This window comes from Gadus chalcogrammus, chromosome 23 (genome assembly GCF_026213295.1).
Source record: "Gadus chalcogrammus isolate NIFS_2021 chromosome 23, NIFS_Gcha_1.0, whole genome shotgun sequence".
Taxonomy (NCBI): Eukaryota; Metazoa; Chordata; class Actinopteri; order Gadiformes; family Gadidae; genus Gadus; species Gadus chalcogrammus.
Genome location: NC_079434.1, coordinates 9,164,640 through 9,185,589, shown reverse-complemented (window position 1 = coordinate 9,185,589; position 20,950 = coordinate 9,164,640). Strand labels below are relative to the sequence as shown.

Below are 20,950 nucleotides of genomic sequence, written 5' to 3'. Positions count from 1 at the left end.
CCCGGGTTCAAATGTGTTTATTAAACAGCAGCTCCTCCCTACCATACACGTACATGAACACAGCCTTAATGAGGGGAGCGGATCTCTCCTTGAAGCGGTTTGGACAAGCTGCGATCTCAGCGAGGTAAATAAACACAAGCTGTCTTTCCCGCCTTTTCTTTTCATGCCCCGAAGGCAAAAAAGACCACAAGGCCTTTGGTCTTTACTTAGACAGGGTAAGGCCTACCGACTTTGCACAGAGCGCCACCATATCGATTAAAAATCCACCGGCGATTAAACGAAAAACCGAATGAAGAATCATTCTTATTTCTATGTGTTTTCAAAGTGAAACGCGACACGATTCCCCCCCCCGACGTTATTCTGTTCCCTGAGAGGTACAGAGCTAAGCGTTAGCATGCTGGGCGTGCGCAGCGTGTTCGCGCACCACAGCGCTAGGCTAGGCTGCGTGGCGGCAGGGGTTGGTGGGGGAGAAGGGGGTGCTGATGTTTCTTTCAGGGGAGGAGAGAGGGCAGAGTACAGAGAGGTGATGCATCTGCAGTGCCGCCGCGCGCGCCATATGGGTGAGGATTGATAGGCGGTGGGAGCACCTTCAAAGTGGGTGCTACAGCCCTGATGTCCTCGCGCTTCCAGATCAATCAAGACAAAACCTCTTTTCAAGCCACCGGACGGAAAAAAGAATTAGACAACAAACAGACAAAGAAAAGGAAAACCGCTATTATAATGTGAGAATGAACACACATACGCACGCGCACAAGTACGCACTCACGCACGTGTGTTAATCCAGAAGCTTCTCTTAAGACGATACTTCACGCTAAATTATCACTTATTTTTAACCTCTTTAGCGCCAGCGTGTTTCGCGCTCTCTTTTTTTCCCCGACACAAAGCCAGATGGAAGAACAAAAAAAGACAGGGATGAGGGAAAGCGCCAATGATCCATCGGCATGGAAACCCTGTTGATCAGCTGTCGCCCGCATTTAGCCGTCGCTGTTTACAAGCTGTCAGGTATTAGGACGCCGAGTAGGTGGGAAGCACGTCCTACCAATTATCAAAACGGCCAGACACAGAGAATATTCATGCATATTTTACTCCCCATCACTCGCGGCAAGAATTGGAAATAGTTCCACTTTTCAAAAAAAGAAAAAATGACAATAATAATTAAAATGGAAAAAGATGTCAGCACGCTTATGTTGGTGGTCACTTATTATTCCAGGGCAGGTCGAAATTTACATCTCTTAAGTTTCTAATTTGTTTGAAAGGTTACCAGTCTCACGTTCATCTGTTTGTCTGTCTGTCTGTCTGTCTGAGTCTTTGTGGATACATAGGTCTGTGTGTCTGTATCTTTCTGGGTGCATCGTTTTTTCTTTACGTCTACATCTGTCTGTCTTAATTGTAAATCTGTCTGTCTGTGTAGGTGCATCTGTTGGAGTCTGTAGTCCGTAGCTGTCTGTGGCTATCTGTCAGTCTCTAGGTTTACATGTCTCTCTGTCTGTCCGTGGGAACAGCTGTCATTCTGCTTTATCGGTCTGCATGTAGGTATATTTGCCTGTCAACTAAGTCTGTCTGTCTGTCTCTAGGTTTATCTGTCTCTGTTGGTCAATCTGTCTGTCTCTCTATGTTTCTCTGTCTCTCTGTCTGTGGGTATATGTTTCTCTCTGTCTGTAGGTATATCTGTCTGTGGGTATATCTGTCTCTCTGTCTGTGGGAATGTCTGTCTGAGGGAAGATCTGTCTCTCTCTGTTTGTCTGCCTCTCTTTCTGTCAGTATATCTGTCAGTCCGTCTAGGTCTGTCTGTCTGTCTGTCTGTCTCTGTCTGTCTGTCTGTCTGTCTGTCTGTCTGTCTGTCTGTCTGTCTGTCTGTCTGTCTGTCTGTCTGTCTGTCTGTCTGTCTGTCTGTCTGTCTGTCTGTCTGTCTGTCTGTCTGTCTGTCTGTCTGTCTGCTGCCTGTAGTTATATCAGTTTCTCTTCCATGAATAATCAGCAGCAGGTTATCCACCAGTAGAGTTTATAGTCTCCAGTACAGCAGCGGGTATGTGTGTGTGTGTGGGTGTGTGTGTGTGTGTGTGTGGGTGTGTGTGTTGCGTGTGTGTGCAGTGCCTCATAGTCGACTGATCCAGGCAACTAGCTTCTCCTCCCGTCCTTATACAACTCCCCCGTCCCCCCCCGATCCCCCCACCACCCCCCCCTCCCCGACTCTGATGGAGATGTGCTCCCTGGCCATCACCGCGACGACCGTGATGACAATGACGCTGAAGGTGAATCTTATAAAGTATTTGCACCCCCACCCCACCCCACCCACCTAACGCACTGATGTCTCTGGAATATTTGCAGATGGATCTGAGAGCCTATCATGAATTTTATCTCTCTCGTTCTCTCTTACTCTTTATTTCTCTCTCTCTCTCCCTCTCCCTCTCCCTCTCCCTCTCCCTCTCTCTCTCTCTCTCTCTCTCTCTCTCTCTCTCTCTCTCTCTCTCTCTCTCTCTCTCTCTCTCTCTCTCTCTCTCTCTCTCTCTCTCTCTCTCGCTCCCCCCTATCTCTCTCAGCTCCGTGCTGGGGGTTAGAGCAGTGTAAATCAGGCTTAAATCAAACACTTTGTAATGTATAATGCCTTTCATTTCTGTGGCTGTGATGCGCGACGCGGCCCGAAGGCCTTCACAGGGAAATACTCTAATGGGTTGGGAGACGAGAAGTGAGGAGAGGAGAGGGGAGGGGAGGGAGGGAAGAGAGGGAGGAGAGGAGAGGAGACGAGAGGGAGGGGGGGAGGAAGGAGAGGAGAAGAGAGAAGAGGAGAGAGAGGGAGGGGGGAGGAAGGAGAGGAGAAGAGAGAAGAGGAGAGAGAGGGGGGGGAAGGGAGGGAGGAGAAGGAGGGGAGGAAGAGAGGAGAGGAGACGAGAGAGAGGGGGGAGGGAGGGAGGAGAGGGAGAGGAGGGAGGGAGCGAGTAAGGGGATGGAGGGGAGGGAGAGAGGAGACAGGACACGCAGACAGACATAAATTCTGAGGGAAAGACATTAACGGCAGCGACGGAGCGGCTTGTGTCGTAGCGAGAGAGAGAAGATTCCTAATAAATCAGAGTTCCCGCTTTTTTTTGTGTTTGCACGCACCGCCGTGTGCTGGGTGAAAGGAGCGGACACGGGCGCTGTTCATGCGTCCTTTGTATCTGGCGTGTACACACGCACGCAGGCGCACATGCACGCACATGCGCACACACAGAAGTGCGTACACAACTTGATAATGCTACACTTGTGAAGGCATTGCTTTCCGTTTAAAACTTACATATTTCATAGATCATGAGCAGAATTTTATTATTTTATGCATTTTGGCTCTTAAAACCCTTTGGATATGTAATATATTTTGGTGATGATGAATAGAGTCTGATAATCAACACATTTGATGAATGAATTCAAATTCAAGTGAAAGTTCTCAAGTTAGAATCTAGTCTTGATGAAATAATTTCCGTCATTACCTAGAGCATGTGTCTCGTTCATTCCCCCACGACAGGAAGTGAGTTCATAACTCTGGGCACAGCAAGAGGAAGCAGTTTTAATGTGAGCTCATGGAGTCTAATCTTCCGGGTTTAATTAATAAATAAATAAAATGCAAATCTGCAAATAGTAACGCTTTCAACGGGTGGTTCAGCAAAAGTCAGCCGTGTTTTATGAAATGCATAACGAGGGGACAGTACATCTTGTCAAGCATTATTGTGCCGCTCTCTGGGGAAGAGAGAGAGAGAGAGAGAGAAAGAGAAAGAGAGAGTACATGCTGTACAATAATCAATTATCTGCTTCGACATACAGAACGTGGTTCAGCCCGAATGGAAGTAATGAAAAGGTTCAATATAGAAATCATTTTGCAAGTCAAACACTTTCATACTAGTTCCGACCCTCTTCATAGATGTTCTATATACATATTACCGCAGTTGGTAATACGTCCCCTGCCGTCATCCCCATCGACCAATCAGAAGGCATTAACCAAAAAGCATGGGCTAACTTTTTTTATCATGTATTCATATTAGGATTCATATTCTTCCTGCTATTGAACAACTGTCTCAGCATCGCTGAGGCGGCGGCGGCGTTCCGCGTGTCAGCTAGCGGTGGCGCCCGGCGTCGACTCGCTCCGCCTCTCTATAAATACGTCCTGTTGACATGTGAGCGGAGACAGCTGTCACCGAGGGGTGGCGGAGTGGCGGGAGGACCACCCGTGTGCCTGATGACATCAACACCCCAAACAACACCCTGATCAGTATCACACACCCCTCCACGCCCTCACATCGCCGGGGGCAACATCAGCATCCGCAATCATCATTATTATTATTATTATTATTTTTTTTTTTAACATGCTTGCAACTATCAACCACACACACACACACACACACACACACACACACACACACACACACACACACACACACACACACACACACACACACACACACACAGACACACACACAGACCACCCCTCCCGACCTCCGGCTCCTCTGGCTTATCCAATCGGCTTGCGAGCTAAGTCGACCGCCCCCGCCCCCAAACAGACACTTCCAACGGCACACTTTCCAGACCTCATGAGGGAATGGAGGATGCGAACACGCGCCTGCCCCGTAGCGAGAGTCGCCCTGTCCGGGGTGACCCTGTGCTTCGCTGTGCTTCAGGAAACGGAGAGAGGCTCTCTTGTTTATTCCTCTGTGCGCCGCATGCAGATGTGTGTGTGTGTGTGTCTCCGTCACACGCCTCCCCACACCTTCACAGAAAACTGATAATTGGGACACCATACTGGGGTTGACACCTCTTTATTTTTGTTCATTTTAGATGCATTGTTTTATGAATTATATTGATAGGGGGGAAGGGTGCTTGACTCGCAGCTGAAAGGTTGTGAGTTCGATTCCCAAACGTCCACAGCCTAGCCTCATGCCATCCTTGTGCAAGATCCCGCCACCTTTGATCACACGGATGCTCTTTGATGACAGGGATCTAAAGGTATAATTATCGAAATCGAATGTATAACATCGCTTTATAATGAATGAAGGTGTGTGCTCTTCGACTAAATAGTAAAAAGATCTGATGATGAGGATGTTGTTTCCACGGCGATCATAGCCTAGCGTCCTGTTCTGATATGCGTTTTTAATGCCCCTGCTGATGGAACTAAAATCAAGTGTTTACCATTTCGGTCCCTTCTTCTTTACTCTGAAACTAACAACACGTCAAGTGGGGCCTCAACTATCAGGGAGGCTGTAACGGGGGTGGGGGAGAAGGTGGCATCTGTAAAGTGAAACACCTCCATTAGGAATTTCACATCAAGGAAAAGGATAGGTGTGTGTCTAGATGTGTTTGTTAGTTTTTCAAGTTTATTTTAATTATCAGTGCATTAGAAGTAGAGGTATGTGTGAATGTGTCTGTGTGTGTGCTTGTGTTTGTGTATGTGTGTTTGGAGAGGCAATTGGGATGGTTGAGTGAGTCAACTCATATTTGTAAAGGTGACAGCTTGAACACACACACTGTGACAAACACCTCCCACTGGCCCGATGGGTCGTAATATCAATTAAACACAATACTCTCTCTCTCTCTCTCTCTCTCTCTCTCTCTCTCTCTCTCTCTCTCTCTCTCTCTCTCTCTCTCTCTCTCTCTCTCTCTCTCTCTCTCTCTCTCTCTCTCTCTCTCTCTCTCTCTCTCTCTCTCTCTCTCTCTCTCTCTCATTGGCTAAGAGGACCGAAAATTTAGTCCAACGACATGCTTCCTGTTAATCTGCATAGAGAAGACAGGAAACACACACACAGTCTACATACACCATACACACACACACACACACACACACACACACACACACACACACACACACACACACACACACACACACACACACACACACACACACACACACACACACATATACTCTACATACACCAGACACACACACACACATGCATACAGATACAGACACACACACACACACACACACATACACATGCAAGCATAGACAGGGACACACACACTTACACTTACTCTGAATACACACTCACACAAATAACCACACACCCCACTCCACCACTTTACACCACACCACTTTACACACACACACAACCTGCGTCTGTAATTATCTCATCTCTTGTCGCCGCTGTGCGCCGTGAGACCACCGGGTGCAACCACACCGGTGGGCGGGCGTGCGACCTGAGCTTCCTCACGAAGCTCACAGAGAGAGAGAGAGCGCGCCACGGAGAGCCATGGAGAGAGAGCGAGCGGTAGAGAGACATAAAGAGCCAGAGAGCGAGACACTCCCAGTGAGAGGAGAGGCAGTCGCTGGAACTGCCTGTTGTTTCATTTCCCAGCCCCCCGAGGCAGACAGATGAACACAGGAAACATTTTAATTAGGAGGAGGAGGAAGGGGAGGAGGAGAACGAGGAAGAGGCTGAGGAAGGGCTAGAATGAGGAGGAGGAGCGTGGGGGGAGGAAGAGGAAGGGGAGGAGTAGGAGAAACTGGAGAAGGAGGAGGTGGCAAGGCGAGGGCGAGGAAGAGGAGGAGGAGTGTGGGACGAGGCAGAGGAAGGGGAGGAGGACTTGAAGTAGGAGGAGGGGGAAGGGGGCGAAGGAAGAGGACAAGGAGGAAGAGAACAATGAAGGGGAGGAGTGATGAGGAGTATTGGGCCGACGGGTAATGAAAACCCCTGTCTGCAGACCAACACACATAGCCGATAACGCCTCCCTTGTTACGATCGAAACAGTGTTTTTTGTATTCTATTTATTCAATTGTCAGCCATTTTGTTTCCCGGGCGCTGTGGGAAGTGCCCGCTGGGGACTGGTGAGTGGTGGAACGTTTTTTGGTGTGTGTTTGTTCAACTTCATTACGTGTCTTCGATGTCCTCGGCGGCTACTAAACCAGGGTCGTTCCCCAAAACAAATCAACAACCACAGCGCGTAGGAAGAAAGTCCGTTGAAAAGTAGACTCTGACGATCTGATACTGTGTGTGGAACTATTTTGAAGTGAAGTCAATTGCAAAATGAAAAAAGTGAATGAAAAATCTACTCAGGCAGAACAGATCTTTCCAAAGATATATATTTCGCAAACACACACACACACACACACACACACACACACGCACACGCACACAACTTATGGTGGATTGGTGGACACTCATTTGACCTGAACAGGAGTCAAATGACATTAGGAGTACAGTGCAAATGGACTGTTTGTGTTTGTTTGTCTGTGTGATTATGTGTGTGTGTGTGTGTGTTTGTGTGTGTGTGTGTGTGTTTGTGTGTGATTATCTGTGAGTGTGTTTGATTATATGTGTGTGCGAAGTGTGTGTGGATGCATGTGTGTGTAGGTACACACTGTCTGTTTGTGTTTGTGTATAGATGGCATTTATAAGAACACAAAAAAAACAGCCAATCAGAATCCACCAACCACCAACAACAACATCCACAACAACAACAACAACAACAACAACAACAGCCGCTCTTTCCACGGCTCAGCACCCGGGGGGAAGCAAACCGCGGCGGCTAGCTGGTCCTGAGCGGACCATCCGTCTGGCTTGGCAGAGTAATTACACCACGGCAGCCACCTCGCCTAGCTGATGTTGGCGGTGGCGGCGGCCCTGGCCGGGGCCCCGTGGCCCCACAGACGGGTCGGGGCGGTGATGGGTTGGACCCCGGGTCACTCGGTCCTAGCGTCGTTTCATCCATGCTCTCGTTAGGTTTGATTTATCAACCGCCGTCGCGAGGGGGAAACGAGACAGAGGAAGCATGAAGCGGCCTGTGCGGGCAGCTATCGACAGAGGATTTGGATAAATACTAGAGCCGCTCTCTGGCGGTGGACTCGGGGGGATCATTGGTTTAACACGGAGACGCACCAATGGAGCCGACGAAGGATCTAGTGGTTCATTTGTGTTCGCTAGCTGACGTTGTGTAAAATGTCATCTGAAAGTCCACTAAAAATCACAGAGTGAAAAAATAAATAAAAAGCAACTGAAAAGACAATCTCGCTTTATCGATCTTCTGGGTCTTCGTTCTGACCCAAATCGAATGATTCAAAGAAATAAACGCGTAAAGTCGGGGCATAAAGAAAACATTATTAGGAGCGGGTGTATCCACAACTCAGAGAGCCGTTAAGGGCAGTACAGGAAGAACATTTCCTCTAAGACGCAATAACAACACACACACACACACACACACACACACACACACACACACACACACACACACACACACACACACAAAAATACTGGTACTGTTTACAAATTAAATCATTTGCTATTCTTGTACACCTTCATGTGCGCGCCCTGACAAACAAGGCAGAAATATGAATGCAAATAGCGTATTTAAAAGGGCCTAATAGCCACATATAGCCAAGGTAGCCCCATCCCTCTCTCTGATCAATTGTACTTATTCAGTTGTGCCACCGCGCTCCTGCTCCCCTTGCCTCTGATTGCATTTTCCAAATGCCAAGAACAGACAAATCACCGCGGCAGACTCACAAGTCATTTAGCAACAATGAGGCCAAATGCTAAACACGAAACGCAAGGAGAATTCAACGCATAGATGTAGTGCTGGAAACCGCCCCCACCCTCACCCCCCACCCCGCTGCAACAGAGTCCCCGCATTCAGGTTCTTCACGATGTAGTGCAGCCCCCCCCCCCCCCTCCCCCACCAGGCCCGGAGACTCAAGTGTGAGACATAGGTGTGAGGAGCACAGACGTGCAACTCACCCACGCCAGCCAAACCTCCCAGTCTGTGAGGTTCTGTGGTTTGTTCATTAACAATCCTCCAGACTCAAACCACATTTAAGACTCAAGTGATAGTTAAAAGGGTGAGGCATGCACGCGCCAAGTCACCCACGCTAAAATTTTGTTCAAGTGTGCAGTGATCACCGCTTTTTGTCCTGACATTGTAGGGACGTGAAGTTTTATACTTCTCGGATGCATGGAAGTCACCCGCGGCAACACGTGGCTACAAGAGTGTGATATCATGTGTTTTTAGAGTTCAACCACACCAGACTAACGAGTGGCACATAAAGATTGAGACACACAATCTGTGTCTGAAATCATAGCTGGATTTGATGACTTTGTCAGGACATTGCAGGGAGTCTAATTACACCAGACGATGTCTACTAAGAGTGAGACATACATGTCTCCACCACCAACAGTTGGTACCAGATTATAGTGACGTAGTTAGTTTGGCTGAACTTGTGAGGCCATTATGGCAGAGCTCAACCACACCAGACTAAAGAGTGACGCCTAAAGAGTGAGACACACAACTCACCCACATCAACACATCACCATCTTGCCCGTATAGACAGTATTGCAGGGAGTCTATCCCCACCGGCCTCAGGAGTGAGCCACTAAGAGTGAGACATACCCGTGGATGATGTGATGCGGCTGGTTGGGCTGACCTTGTGGGGACCAGAGTAGCGGGTCTCTGGCTAATGTGCAGAGTCACCTGCTCAACCCTAACAGTCACGCCTCACTCCAGTGCAACAGTCACTCTCCCCGGCGGGAGCTGCTTGCTCTGAGAAGCCGGTGCTTTGGACAATTGTTCCGAGCCGTGACAGAGAAAGACTTTGAATGGCTTTTCAGAGTCAGGGAGATTGCCTTGGTGTGTCTGGTTTTAAAATGAGTGTGGAGACGCGGAGAGGGAAAGAGAGGGCAAAAGGAAAAAAAACGATAGTGTGTGTCAGTGAAGAAGAGAGATTGAACCACCATATGTATGTGTGTGTGTGTGTATGTGTGTGAGAGAAAGAAGGACGTACTATGTGTGCGGAAGATGTATATATATGTAGAGAGAGAAGTATATTATCTATATGTGTGTTTGTGTGTGTGTGTGTGTGCAGGTGTGTTTTTGTGTGTGTGTGTCCGCTCTCCTACCTGTCCAGGCATGGCGTTCTCACACAGCAGGGTCTCGTAGTCGATGGCGAAGACGGGTGCGTTGTCGTTGATGTCCAGCACGGTGATCAGGGCAATGCCTTTACCTATCTGGGTGGGATCCTCTGGAACATAGACACAGACATAGAGTCAGAGATAGAGAGAGAGACATAGAGTGACACATAGACCGAATCAGAGAGAGAGAGCCAGAGAGAGAGAGACACGGAGTGACATAGAGACCGAATCAGGCAGAGATATAGAGAGAGACATAAAGGGCCCTATTTTAACGCTCTGAAACGCAAGTGAGAAGTGCCAAGCTCAAGTAGCTTTGTGGGCGGTTCTATGGCGATGTTGCTATTTTTCCGGCACAAAAGTTTATGGCCAAATAATAAAGTACAACTTATTACCTTTGTATCAGCTGTTCTTTCCCAAATAATTTACCAAGAATGTGTGGCTAGGTAGATGTGAGAAGCAAAGTGTATGCGAGAGGTGCACAGGCAACATTATGGATGCGCCCTTAAAATAGCATCTAAACGATGCGCCACCGACTTTAAAGGTATTTCCTGGTTCGTGGCGCAAGTGATTTCCGAAAGTGCAAAATAGCACCAGGGAAAGTTTGCGCCAGAACACGCCTCCTCCTTTCTCCGAACTGCCCCTTGGGGCGCAAGATCATTCCCTAATTTACCGACGCGTGGCGCAGGAGGGAAAAGAACGCTCTGCGCCAGTTGCAAACTAGCAACGACACATGTGCCAGTGAGAAAGTAAATTGCGCCGGATGCAAGATAGGGCCCAGAGTGACATAGAGGCCAATTCAGAGAGCGAGAGAGAGTGACATAGAGACAGAGAGACAGAGAGAGAGAGAGAGAGAGAGAGAGAGAGAGAGAGAGAGAGAGAGAGAGAGAGAGAGAGAGAGAGAGAGAGAGAGAGAGAGAGAGAGAGAGAGAGAGAGAGAGAGAGAGAGAGAGAGAGAGAGAGAGAGAGAGAGAGAGAGAGAGAGAGAGAGAGAGAGAGATTTGTTGGCTGCTCCTCAGCCTCAAAGCTTCTCCTCGGCTCAACCCTTGCTCCCGCCTGCCTGGAAGAATCTTCTGACATTTCACACCTTTATTAATATGTTTCCTGTCCTCCCTGCGATCTGTATTTGTCCAAAAAAATGACGGGGTCTTTCAAAGATAAAATGCAATAAAAAGGTTTTTAGAAAGTACAGAAAGTACAAAACGCCAAAATTTGAACATCCTCCAAACCTTAACGCCTCAAGACTTCTGACTTCTGTGTACACCGTCAGTGAAAACATTGGATTTGCCTCCTGGATTTGAATCTAAACTTAGGCTAATAACCAGTACCTCTGGTACAGCTCTTACAACAACCTCTCCTAGTGATGGATGGTTGTGAGGAAGGAGAAAAAATCAAGAAACTATTCTCAGGATGAGGGCTTCATGCATCGTGTGCATACAACACATGATGGATATAGATTATAGATCTTGATATGACGATATTGCTATAGATCTAGATGTTCTAAATCTAGCGTTACGTAGCATCAGCAGAACAGTGAGAGACTATAGAACCAGATGTTCTGTAATCTAAAACATCTGGATCTATAGTCTCTCACTGTAAGACATTTTTGATGTCAAAATGGGGTCACAGCCCAAATAAAGTTGGGAACAACAGTTCTAGATGATATCTGAGCGTTGTGTATCATCAGCAGAAAAGTCAGAGACTATGGATCTAGACGTTCTAGATGATAGCTGAGTATTGTGAAGCATCAGTAAAAAAAGAGAGAGATTATAGATATATATGTTCTAGATGATTTCTGAGCGTTGCGTAGCATCAGCAGAACAGTGAGAGACAATAGTTCCAGACGTTCTGGATGATATCTGAGCGCTGCGTAGCTCATAGACCTCATGCGTAGCATCAGTAGACCGGGGAGGGGCGGAGGATGAAGCCTCCTTGTCGTTGCAGCCGAGCAGGAAGTAGCGTGCGCGGTGGGGGGAGCTGTCTTACTCAGCAGCTAGCAGCGAGGGCAGGGGGGGGGGGGGGGGGGGGGGCCTGGAGGTCGGTGCGTCCGCCCCGCGCCTGAATTAACATTCCCTGACAGCCTCGCCGCGACCCCCACCGTGACCCCTACCGCGGCTCAGCCCTCTAAAGCGCACATGATGGCCGGCTGTGTGTGGGTGTGTGTGTGTCTACCTATATAGGGTGTGTTAGTGTGTAGCTATTTGTGTCTGCGTGTCCCTCCCAGTGTTTGTGCTTGTCTATGTTACAGTAATGTGTGCGCTCGTGTGTAAGAGCATCTGTTTTTTGCCGACGTTGCTTATTTTTGTTTAGCGTGTGCATCTCTATTTTGGTATATTTGTGGTTTTGCGTGGATTTGTGGATGTGTGTCGGTTAGTGTGTGTAAACCCGTTTGTGTGTGTGTGTATTTGTGGTTTTCTGTGTATTTTGTATGTGTGTTTGTTGGTTAATGTGTGTGTAACTGTGTGTTTATCTGCGTTTTAGTGTGATTGTGTGTGAGTGTTTGTGTGTGCTTGTGTGTTTGTGAATCAGAGTTTCTGTTGTGCTGAGAGTGACTCACATGGCCCAGCAGAGAAAAAGAGTAGACAACTCAGAATTAGATACAAACCACATTTATGATCTCATTTGGGCAGAATTTGAGCCTCATTGGCTGTCATTTGATGTGCTGGTAGAGGTTGGGTTGTAATTTGACTAAATGCACAAACTCTCTTTGATTTATGTTGGGATTCTGACATTTTGCTCAGCTGTGTTGTATTTAGCAAGTCTCAATGGTCTGATTACTTGAAGCTTACTGTGGAGCTAACATGTTTAATTGGTTTGAATGGAGTCATTGGAAAGTGATACATGACGAAACAGTTGGGAGGTTAAAAATGGTCAATCCCACTACCTAGTTCGGTTCTAATGCTTATTTGGGTAGTTCACTTCGAGTAGGGCTACTTCTACTTATGTATTATTTCATCCTAATTTCGGAATCGTGAATTCTTCAAGAAAGAGAGATTGCTTTCTAACACAAACAACAGGCCGTTCCAGGTGAACGATTCCGCTCCGGTCAATTTCAGTTTAAGTTTCACTTTCTCTTTTAAAGTCTTAAGGTTTTAACAACGAGGACAGTGAAAGCAATATGTAGTTGAACCGGTGGACGGGACAGGGCGCGGTGGCGGCGCTCAGCGAGCTAAGCGTGGCCACGGCTCAGCGGCGGCGGCGGTACTCACGGCTCTCGATGGCGAGCAGTGTGAGGTTGTGGACGGAGTTGGCCTCTCGGTCCAGCGGCTTGGCCGTGCTGATGACTCCGCTGAGGGCGTCCACGTTGAAGAACCGCTCCAGGTCTGTGTTCCTGTCGATGGAGTAACTGGACACACACACACACACACACACACACACACACACACTCAGGGTTTGGGTTTGAGACCACCAAAGGGGATTTCACTGTGTTTACGTTTCCAAACGCAATATCGTTAGTCATCGTTATATCTCGTAGGCCAATTGTCAGAGGCTTTCATCCAGAGCCTCTGACAATACATTGAATGCATGTGGGCGGCCCCGATTGGGAATCGATCCCCTAACCCCGGCAGTGTTAATGCCTTGCTCTAGCAGTTGAGCTAGACTGAAGCTCTTATCATGTTTGACTTTGATCAAATCTGTTGTTATCAGCAGCCAGTTCATTATAGATAGATGCCGCACTGTCCCTGAAACATCGATAATAATTATTTTTGTTATTAACCATCATAATGCCAATAACAACCGTCCTCATCATCGTCGTAGTATACAAAATGATAAAGGCGATTTATTTCTCATTAACATCGGAGCCCTACCAAAACATTTGGAATTATCGTTATTTAATTCAGAGGAAAAAAACTAAACTTGGCAGTCCGGTAATGGCCCAGACAGACCAAGGCATTTTTAATTTACACCGCAACTCGTATTACTACAGAAAAATGACGAAAACTTTGATTAGTCCGACATCCAACGTATATTACTGCAGTGTAATTTGACTCTTTGATTGCGTTAGTTCCACAATAATTCTAATTTCAACCGACGTCTCGTAATATATCGACATCGCCCGATCGCCATCGCAATCACAAAAAGAGGCAATTTACACCCACAATGCTGCAGTAATTACATTTTCTGATTAAGATTACCAACAACCCTGACAGAGCCGCGGCCGCCATACAGTACTCATTTAATTAATAATAACACATCGAGCTGGGATTTGGAAGCAACGCACCACAGATTGGTTCTGTGCGTGCGTCTTAAGTCATAAATGCCAGGGCCGGTGTTTGTGAGGGGCAGGGGCCCCCCTTGGGGCCCCTGCTCTTGTTCAAGATGGCCTTTCACTTGTGCTAACGCGGCGCTCCTTGGCCCCACGGTCGCCATCTGCCAGGGGCTGTGGTGTCTCGCCGCCACACAGGGCCTGGCTCCGAGAGCCCGCAGATTCTTTACAGATAATGTGGAGTGGCTGAAGGCGCCGGTTCCCTGTTTAGCATACACACACACACACACACACACACACACACACACACACACACACACACACACACACACACACACACACACACACACACACACACACACACGCGTAGTCTGACCTCTCCTTGGGGTTGTTTTGTTTCCTGGCTTCTGCTTTGAGTTTTATATTAGAAATGTGTCTGTGTAACGCGGAGAACACTCGCGAGAGCTTAAGCTGTCGAGCTCTATCCCCAGTGAGGGTGACTTTGATTTTACTACTGAGAAGCATTCAGCCACAATAAGGCACACTGTAGTCTTGGCTACTTGTTTTACCGTGATGATCGCATCTGGGAGATTTTTACGTAATAATAACTGGTGAAGGATTAAATAGGCTATAAACGTCTGATAAAAAAGCGTTTAACCCCAATAATCTGGATTTCCCCTAAAATATTACCAGTGACGTTTTCATGGCTTACAGTTATAGCTAGTTAGCTGTAGGTTGTTCATAGTTAGCAAGCTAATATTAAAACATTCTTTTGATTCAAACAAAATCCCATTTCACGGTGAGGTTTGTGGAAGGTGGCGTATGATTAAAGTTAGACATCTGAAACGAAATGTAATCATTAATAACAAACTTTATTACCGTATGCCGCTGTTTGTGGAGTCAGGATCGTGTGCTGAGACTCTTCCAATGGATGTTCCCATCCTGGCGTCCTCCGACACCACCATCTTGAGGAGCGGCGTGGAGAAGACGGGTGGCTCGTTAACGTCCTCCACCGTCAACTTGACGACGGCCAAGTCGCTAAACGGGCCAGCGCTTAAGAAGTTGGAGTCGATGTTTCGGTTGGTCGCCTCGATTCTAAGGGAAAAACTGCTCTTTGTCTCGAAGTCCAGAGGCTAGCAACGACAAAAGAACAAAGACAGAAAAGAGAAAGAAAACATTTTTACAAAACAAAGAAGGTTGTTTTTATACTCTTTCACAATGTGGCAGGTGTTTCAAATGTGTTTTAAACATGGACACTTATAATGTAACACCAGAAAATTGTGTGAGGCTTTTCGTATTCCACATCACTAATTATAAAGCTTATACATAAACAACTGTACTAAAAATATACAAAGTTCCCTTGGGTCGTTACCGTGGGGATAACCCTTCATCTCTTCTCAGCGCAAAATGCGTCGTTTTAAATCTCATCGTGTTCCAATTGGAGCTGAAACAAGGGATTCACCTCCACATTAAAGACAGGTGGAGGAGCTTCATCAATCAAAAGCGTTTGACCTTCCAAAAAAAATCTTTCTTTGGAGGTGCAGCCTCAATAGCTTCTCCGTCGATCGCAGTGAATACAAAACAGCAGAGATATGGATAGGTGCGAAATTCCCTCTGACCTCCTGACAAAGCAGGAAATTAAAAGTAATGAAGAACACAGGTTCTAAAGACTGGCCATAATGCTGCTCAACATGGGGCCTTAACACACTCTTTCATAACGCTCCTTCAAATCGATTTTCCGCACCTTGAAAAGCGTTATTATTTGTTCTGAGAGCGGCACCAATCAACCCTGATAAGACATTCAAAAATGATTGCTTCTTCACAGGAATGTGGTGGTGTTCCCTGGCCTCCCACTGCACCCTGTAATACCGCGTTCTGCTATATCCTCACACTCGCTGACGCGTCCATTGTCGTCCGGGCTCTTATAGGTCCTTGTCGTATCTCGCCAAAACAAACAAAAGATCAAATTCTGCCATCTGACAAGCATGGCCGTTGGCCAACAGGACAAGAGCCATATCTCTATTGGCCCCTGAGACACTTTAATGCTCTCAAACAAAAGAACAAATATATATAATAACAGCACTTTGCCCATAGCCCTGTTCAACCTCCCCTGAAATAGAAGACCTTCTATTCCAGTTCATGGTGTACCCGGGCGGGGTGCGATTGTTTGGTCTGCTGCTATTTAGCAGACGCTTTTATCAAATGCCACTAAGGTCGTTTTTTTTCCCGACAAATTTAATTAATGAGCAGGCAGAGGTTAGGGCAGCCTGCGCCACGATGCCTCACCCGGATAGGCTCCACACATCGGGGGTTCAAACCCAGGACCCCTCAGCTTGGACTTTAATATCCTACAGGGTGAACCTGTGTGTCTGTTGGTTTTCCACTGTACCAATCTTGCTCAAGGACGGGGCGGCTTTAGACACTGGGGATTTAACCCAGAACCTCTTATGCTACACATGAGTGGGCCGTAGTGGAGTGCCTTTGTTTTGCCTTACTGCTGTACCTTCAACAGGACGAAGAGTTTCAATTTGGGATAAGGGGTTAGGGTTTGGGGTCATTCCTATTCGGGGTGAATGAGTCCCGTAGCGCGGGGTGCATTTGATTGTCGTACTCCTGTACCCTCAATAGGATGAAGAGTTTGCAGTTGGATTAAAGGGTTGGGGTTCAGGGTTATTCCTGTTATTCCGGGGTGAATGAGGGCTGTATAGTTCGGGGTGCGTTTGTTTCGTTACCTTCAGCAGCACGATGACCCCCTCCTGGGTCTCCTCATCAGTGGAGATGTTGAACAACCCGAGGTAGTCTCCGTCCATCAGGCGGTAGTCCATCTCCGCATTGGGGCCGACATCTGCATCCGCCGCCTTCACCCGCGCCACCACCGAGTGCACAGGAAGTGACTCCAGCACAGTGTTCTGGTAGTTCTCTATGGGAACAGGAAGTACAGCGAGACCGGATGGTGATTCATTTTGACAAAATAAAAGTAGTCGCCAATAATATCAATTATACATATTAATGGCACAAACTATGTAATAATGTTATAATATTGTTATGATTCATGATAGTTCATGATTATTATCGTCACACATTTCATCCATAATCATTATAACCTTATTTTTAGAGCCCTTAGTAACACAAGCAACTAATTCGCACCATAAAAACAGGATTATGCAAGATCGAATGTATCATAACAAAGAAGAAGGAGAATTGGTCTAGCTAATGCAATTACAAAGAAAGAAAAACGTCATTTGAATTCGATACTCAATGACCGATGGAAAGGCAGGTTATTTCATATCGAAAGCAACGTAAAGACATCACCTTCAAGCAGCCAAGATGCGTAATAAGCCACATGTTTTTAATATCCTCGCGCGTCTGGGTGATAAATTCACGTAACAACAGGCAGAGCTAGGAACAGATGTGAGGGGAGTGCTAATGTTGTAGATGGCTCTGACAGCTGCACACAGCCATTAGAACACGACGCAGAGACTTGATTTACGCGAAGACGGAAGCGGTCACAACCCACTTGGTTATCTTATCATGTACTTATGTTTAATTTATGAGCGAGGGGGACATAACCGGGACAAAACAAACCTTTGAGTAATTACAATTAAACCTGCGCCGTGTATCGTTGATAATGGCGGGCCCGCGTGTTGACATTCAATCTCTCTGAAAAAAGGCTGAGAGGAATTCAGAAGCGGGGAAACAAAGTCTGCTCTGAGAAATAGTGTAAAGAGGGTAAAAACTGCCAGATGCAAGTGATTTTTCTTTTTCACTGAATAACTTATCGAGCTTGAGTTTCCCGATGAAAACTCTGCTCCTGGACATGTGAGGTTTCCCAAACACTCGGTTTAAATCCCACGAGCAAATAATCTTCTAACAGTTTTGGAATCCTGTACCTCTGTTTAATTATGTATGCACGCGTTTCTTTTATCTTGGCGCTTTCTTTCATTCCTTTTGGAGAGACAAGTTTTCATCTCTTTATCGTTCACATGAAATGGGTTTAAATTATCTTTTGAGGTTCAGCCATTAGTCTCGAGATCCAAGAGATAGATCCTCTTCCACCTACTGGACTCTGTCTGAGGATTGACCCCCGTATCCTCCACACCAGGCTTTAAAGAACCCCCCCCCTATTCCCCCGGAGGCAAAGCACTTTCCAGGAAGAAAATGGCTGCCCCAAAATTCTATTACTCAGGTAAAAAAAAGTAAAAAACCTTCCATCCATTGTGTACCGCCAGGCTTTTTGTCCGGTTAAACCCGGAGGATTTAAAAGAAGCAGTGTTAAGGGGAATAAAAGGAATAGAATCATATTCATAATCTGCGCAATCACCATGGCGTGAGCTCATTACCAGACCTTTTCCTGTTTCCCCCTCGCTCTCTCTCCCCCTCCCCCTCTCTCTCGCTCTCTCCCTTGCCCCGATGACCATGCAGCCGCCACTGCCGCGGCCAAATGCTAATCTGCCCCGACATTGTTTGCTGCCGTGTAATCTTTGTAATGGCTTTTTAATTTGCCATGGAATAGAGCCTCTTTACAAGACCGAAAGAAACCTCGGCTTCGCTCTGCCCTCCTCCCGCGACCCGCCCCCTCCCCTCCCTCCTCTTCCTCCTTCCCTCGTCTTCCTCTTGCGGAAGGGTCACACGTCCGACACGCCCGCCAGCGCTCCGCACCCCCTGCTCCCCCTCCGTGACCCCGCAACCTCTGCCGGTGTCCCCCCCCCCCCCCCCCCCCTCCCGGCCGCCATCACTCCCTCACTCCGATGGTTAAAGCGTTTTCGCCCGGTTTGTTGTTGTCACCTCCCTCGCCCCCGGGGGGAGCGCCAAATTGACCGGACTACCGACGGCGACGGCGGCGGCGGCGGTGGGTGCACCTTCGGGCCGCGCGCCGCACGCCACCCCGGCTGAGCTGTCACCGGCGTTCCTGGCGCTCCGGGGGTTATGGCGGGAAGAAGCCAACGACACTCCTTTGAGTCGCAGCGGGCCTCAGGCCATTAGCCGGGGAATAGGCTGACAACCCAAAGAGAGAGGATGGAAGAGGAGAACGGCGGGTTGATTGATCCCGGGGCGGAGGGCTGAGAACGAGCACTCAGCTCTGATGAAGAGGAGGAGGAGGGGGGGGGGTGAGAGGAGGACAGCACCGGGACTCCTGAGGAGGGGAGAGGTATTGAGATGCAGAGGGGGAGAGCGGGGCTGTGTTGCTTTCTACTTGGCAGCCAATCCAGATTGGATGAGGTAACGAGTGTTATTAGAGGGTTTGAATGGAGCAGGGGGGGGGAGGGGGAGGAGAGAGAGAGAGAGAGAGAGAGAGAGAGAGAGAGAGAGAGAGAGAGAGAGAGAGAGAGAGAGAGAGAGAGAGAGAGAGAGAGAGAGAGAGAGAGAGAGAGAGAGAGAGAGAGAGAGAGAGAGAGAGAGAGAGAGAGAGAGGGGGAGAGGGAGGGAGGGAGGGAGAGGGAGAGGGAGAGAGGGACAGAGGGAGGGAGAGAGGGAGGGAGAGAGGGACAGAGAGAGGGACAGAGAGAGGGACAGAGAGAGAGAGAGAGGGACAGAGAGAGAGAGAGAGAGAGAGAGAGGTGTATTGTTGATCAATGAGAGAAAGAGAGGGGAGATAGTATATGGTTGGAGAGAGAGATAGCGCAGGGGGTATATTGATGGGAGAAAGAGAGGGAGAGAGAGAGAAAGAGAGGGTATATCGGTTATAGAAAGAGAGGGATAGGGAAGGTGTATTGCTGAGAGAGAGGTAACGAAAGAGAATTAGTAGCAATGTCAGAGAGAGAGAAAGAGAGGGATACAAAGTGTTTTGATTATGTTTCATAAACAAGGTTTCATAACCTTGCTGTTGTAATTTGTGTGTTATGTTCAGCGAGATAGTGCCGGTGCTAGTCTTTAAAGGTTTCAACCTAAAAGATATGCCATCAACCTTTCTACAACAAACATTCTTTAATGATTAGTTTAATCGCTGCGAGTCCTGTCTAACATTTGTTTTCCAGCTTTGAAATTATTGATCATGATTATTGATTGTATGTTTATTTCTTTATTTCATTTTGAGCATGAAAAGATCTTTAGGGCATTTGCCTCATCAGAAATGCATCCTTAGTTTATGTGATAATAACCGCATTCGTACGAGTGCATCGCTAATGTGAAACTTAGAAAGTAAGTTGTGAAATATACCATTTAATAATGGTGTTTTTTAGTGCTACGCTACTCATGCTATGAGAGGCTACTCTGTGGTACACCATGCTATGCTGTGCCACAAACTGCTTTGCATCAATATTGGATATAAATTATAAAAATTGCAATACACTAATAAGTCAAATATCGCTATGTTACGCAATGCATAAGCAATAAAGACACGCTGGGAAATCCACACCACTCATTGCTATGCTAGGCCACTCTGTGCCATGGGGGGGGGGGGGGGGGTTGGTTCTTACTGTGGGTGAAGCGCGGGGGGTTGTCGTTGACGTCCGTGAGGGTGACGGTGACGGAGGTGGTCCCGGAGAGACCCCCCATCTGGCCCACCATGTCCTTAGCCTGGATGACCAGCACATACTGATCCCTGGTCTCCCGGTCCATGTTGGGCAGGGCAGTCCGGATGATGCCTGTGGAGGGGGCGGGGGGAGGGGCAGTGATGGACAGGAGGGGAGGAGGTAGAGGGAGAGAGGAGAAGAGGGGGGGATGAGGAGGGAGGGAAAGACAAAAGAGTGAGAGGGAGAGATAGGGGATGCAGGTGAAAGGGGGAGAAAACGATAGATGGGAGAAGGGGGGAGAGAGAGGAAGAGGGAGGGGGGGAGAGAGAGGAAGAGGGAGGAGAGAGAGAGAGAGAGAGGGAGAGGGAGGGAGGGAGAGAGGGACAGAGGGAGAGAGAGAGAGAGGGAGAGGGAGAGAGAGAGAGAGAGAGAGAGGG

At 47.7% G+C, this 20,950-nt stretch overlaps 1 protein-coding gene across 1 annotated transcript in view; it reads right to left on the bottom strand.

The window, feature by feature from the left end:
* Positions 1-20,643, bottom strand: part of LOC130377651 (cadherin-7-like) — a 33,696-nt gene extending 13,053 nt beyond the window's left edge. The window contains exons 1-5 of the mRNA XM_056584808.1: positions 20,478-20,643; positions 16,794-16,981; positions 14,941-15,194; positions 13,064-13,200; positions 9,846-9,967 (exon numbers count right to left, since the gene is read on the bottom strand). Of these exons, the coding sequence (XP_056440783.1) occupies positions 9,846-9,967; positions 13,064-13,200; positions 14,941-15,194; positions 16,794-16,981; positions 20,478-20,619 (843 nt within the window). The 5' untranslated portion in view covers positions 20,620-20,643. The remainder of the gene's footprint in view (positions 1-9,845; positions 9,968-13,063; positions 13,201-14,940; positions 15,195-16,793; positions 16,982-20,477) is intronic.
* Positions 20,644-20,950: the final 307 nt, after the last annotated feature.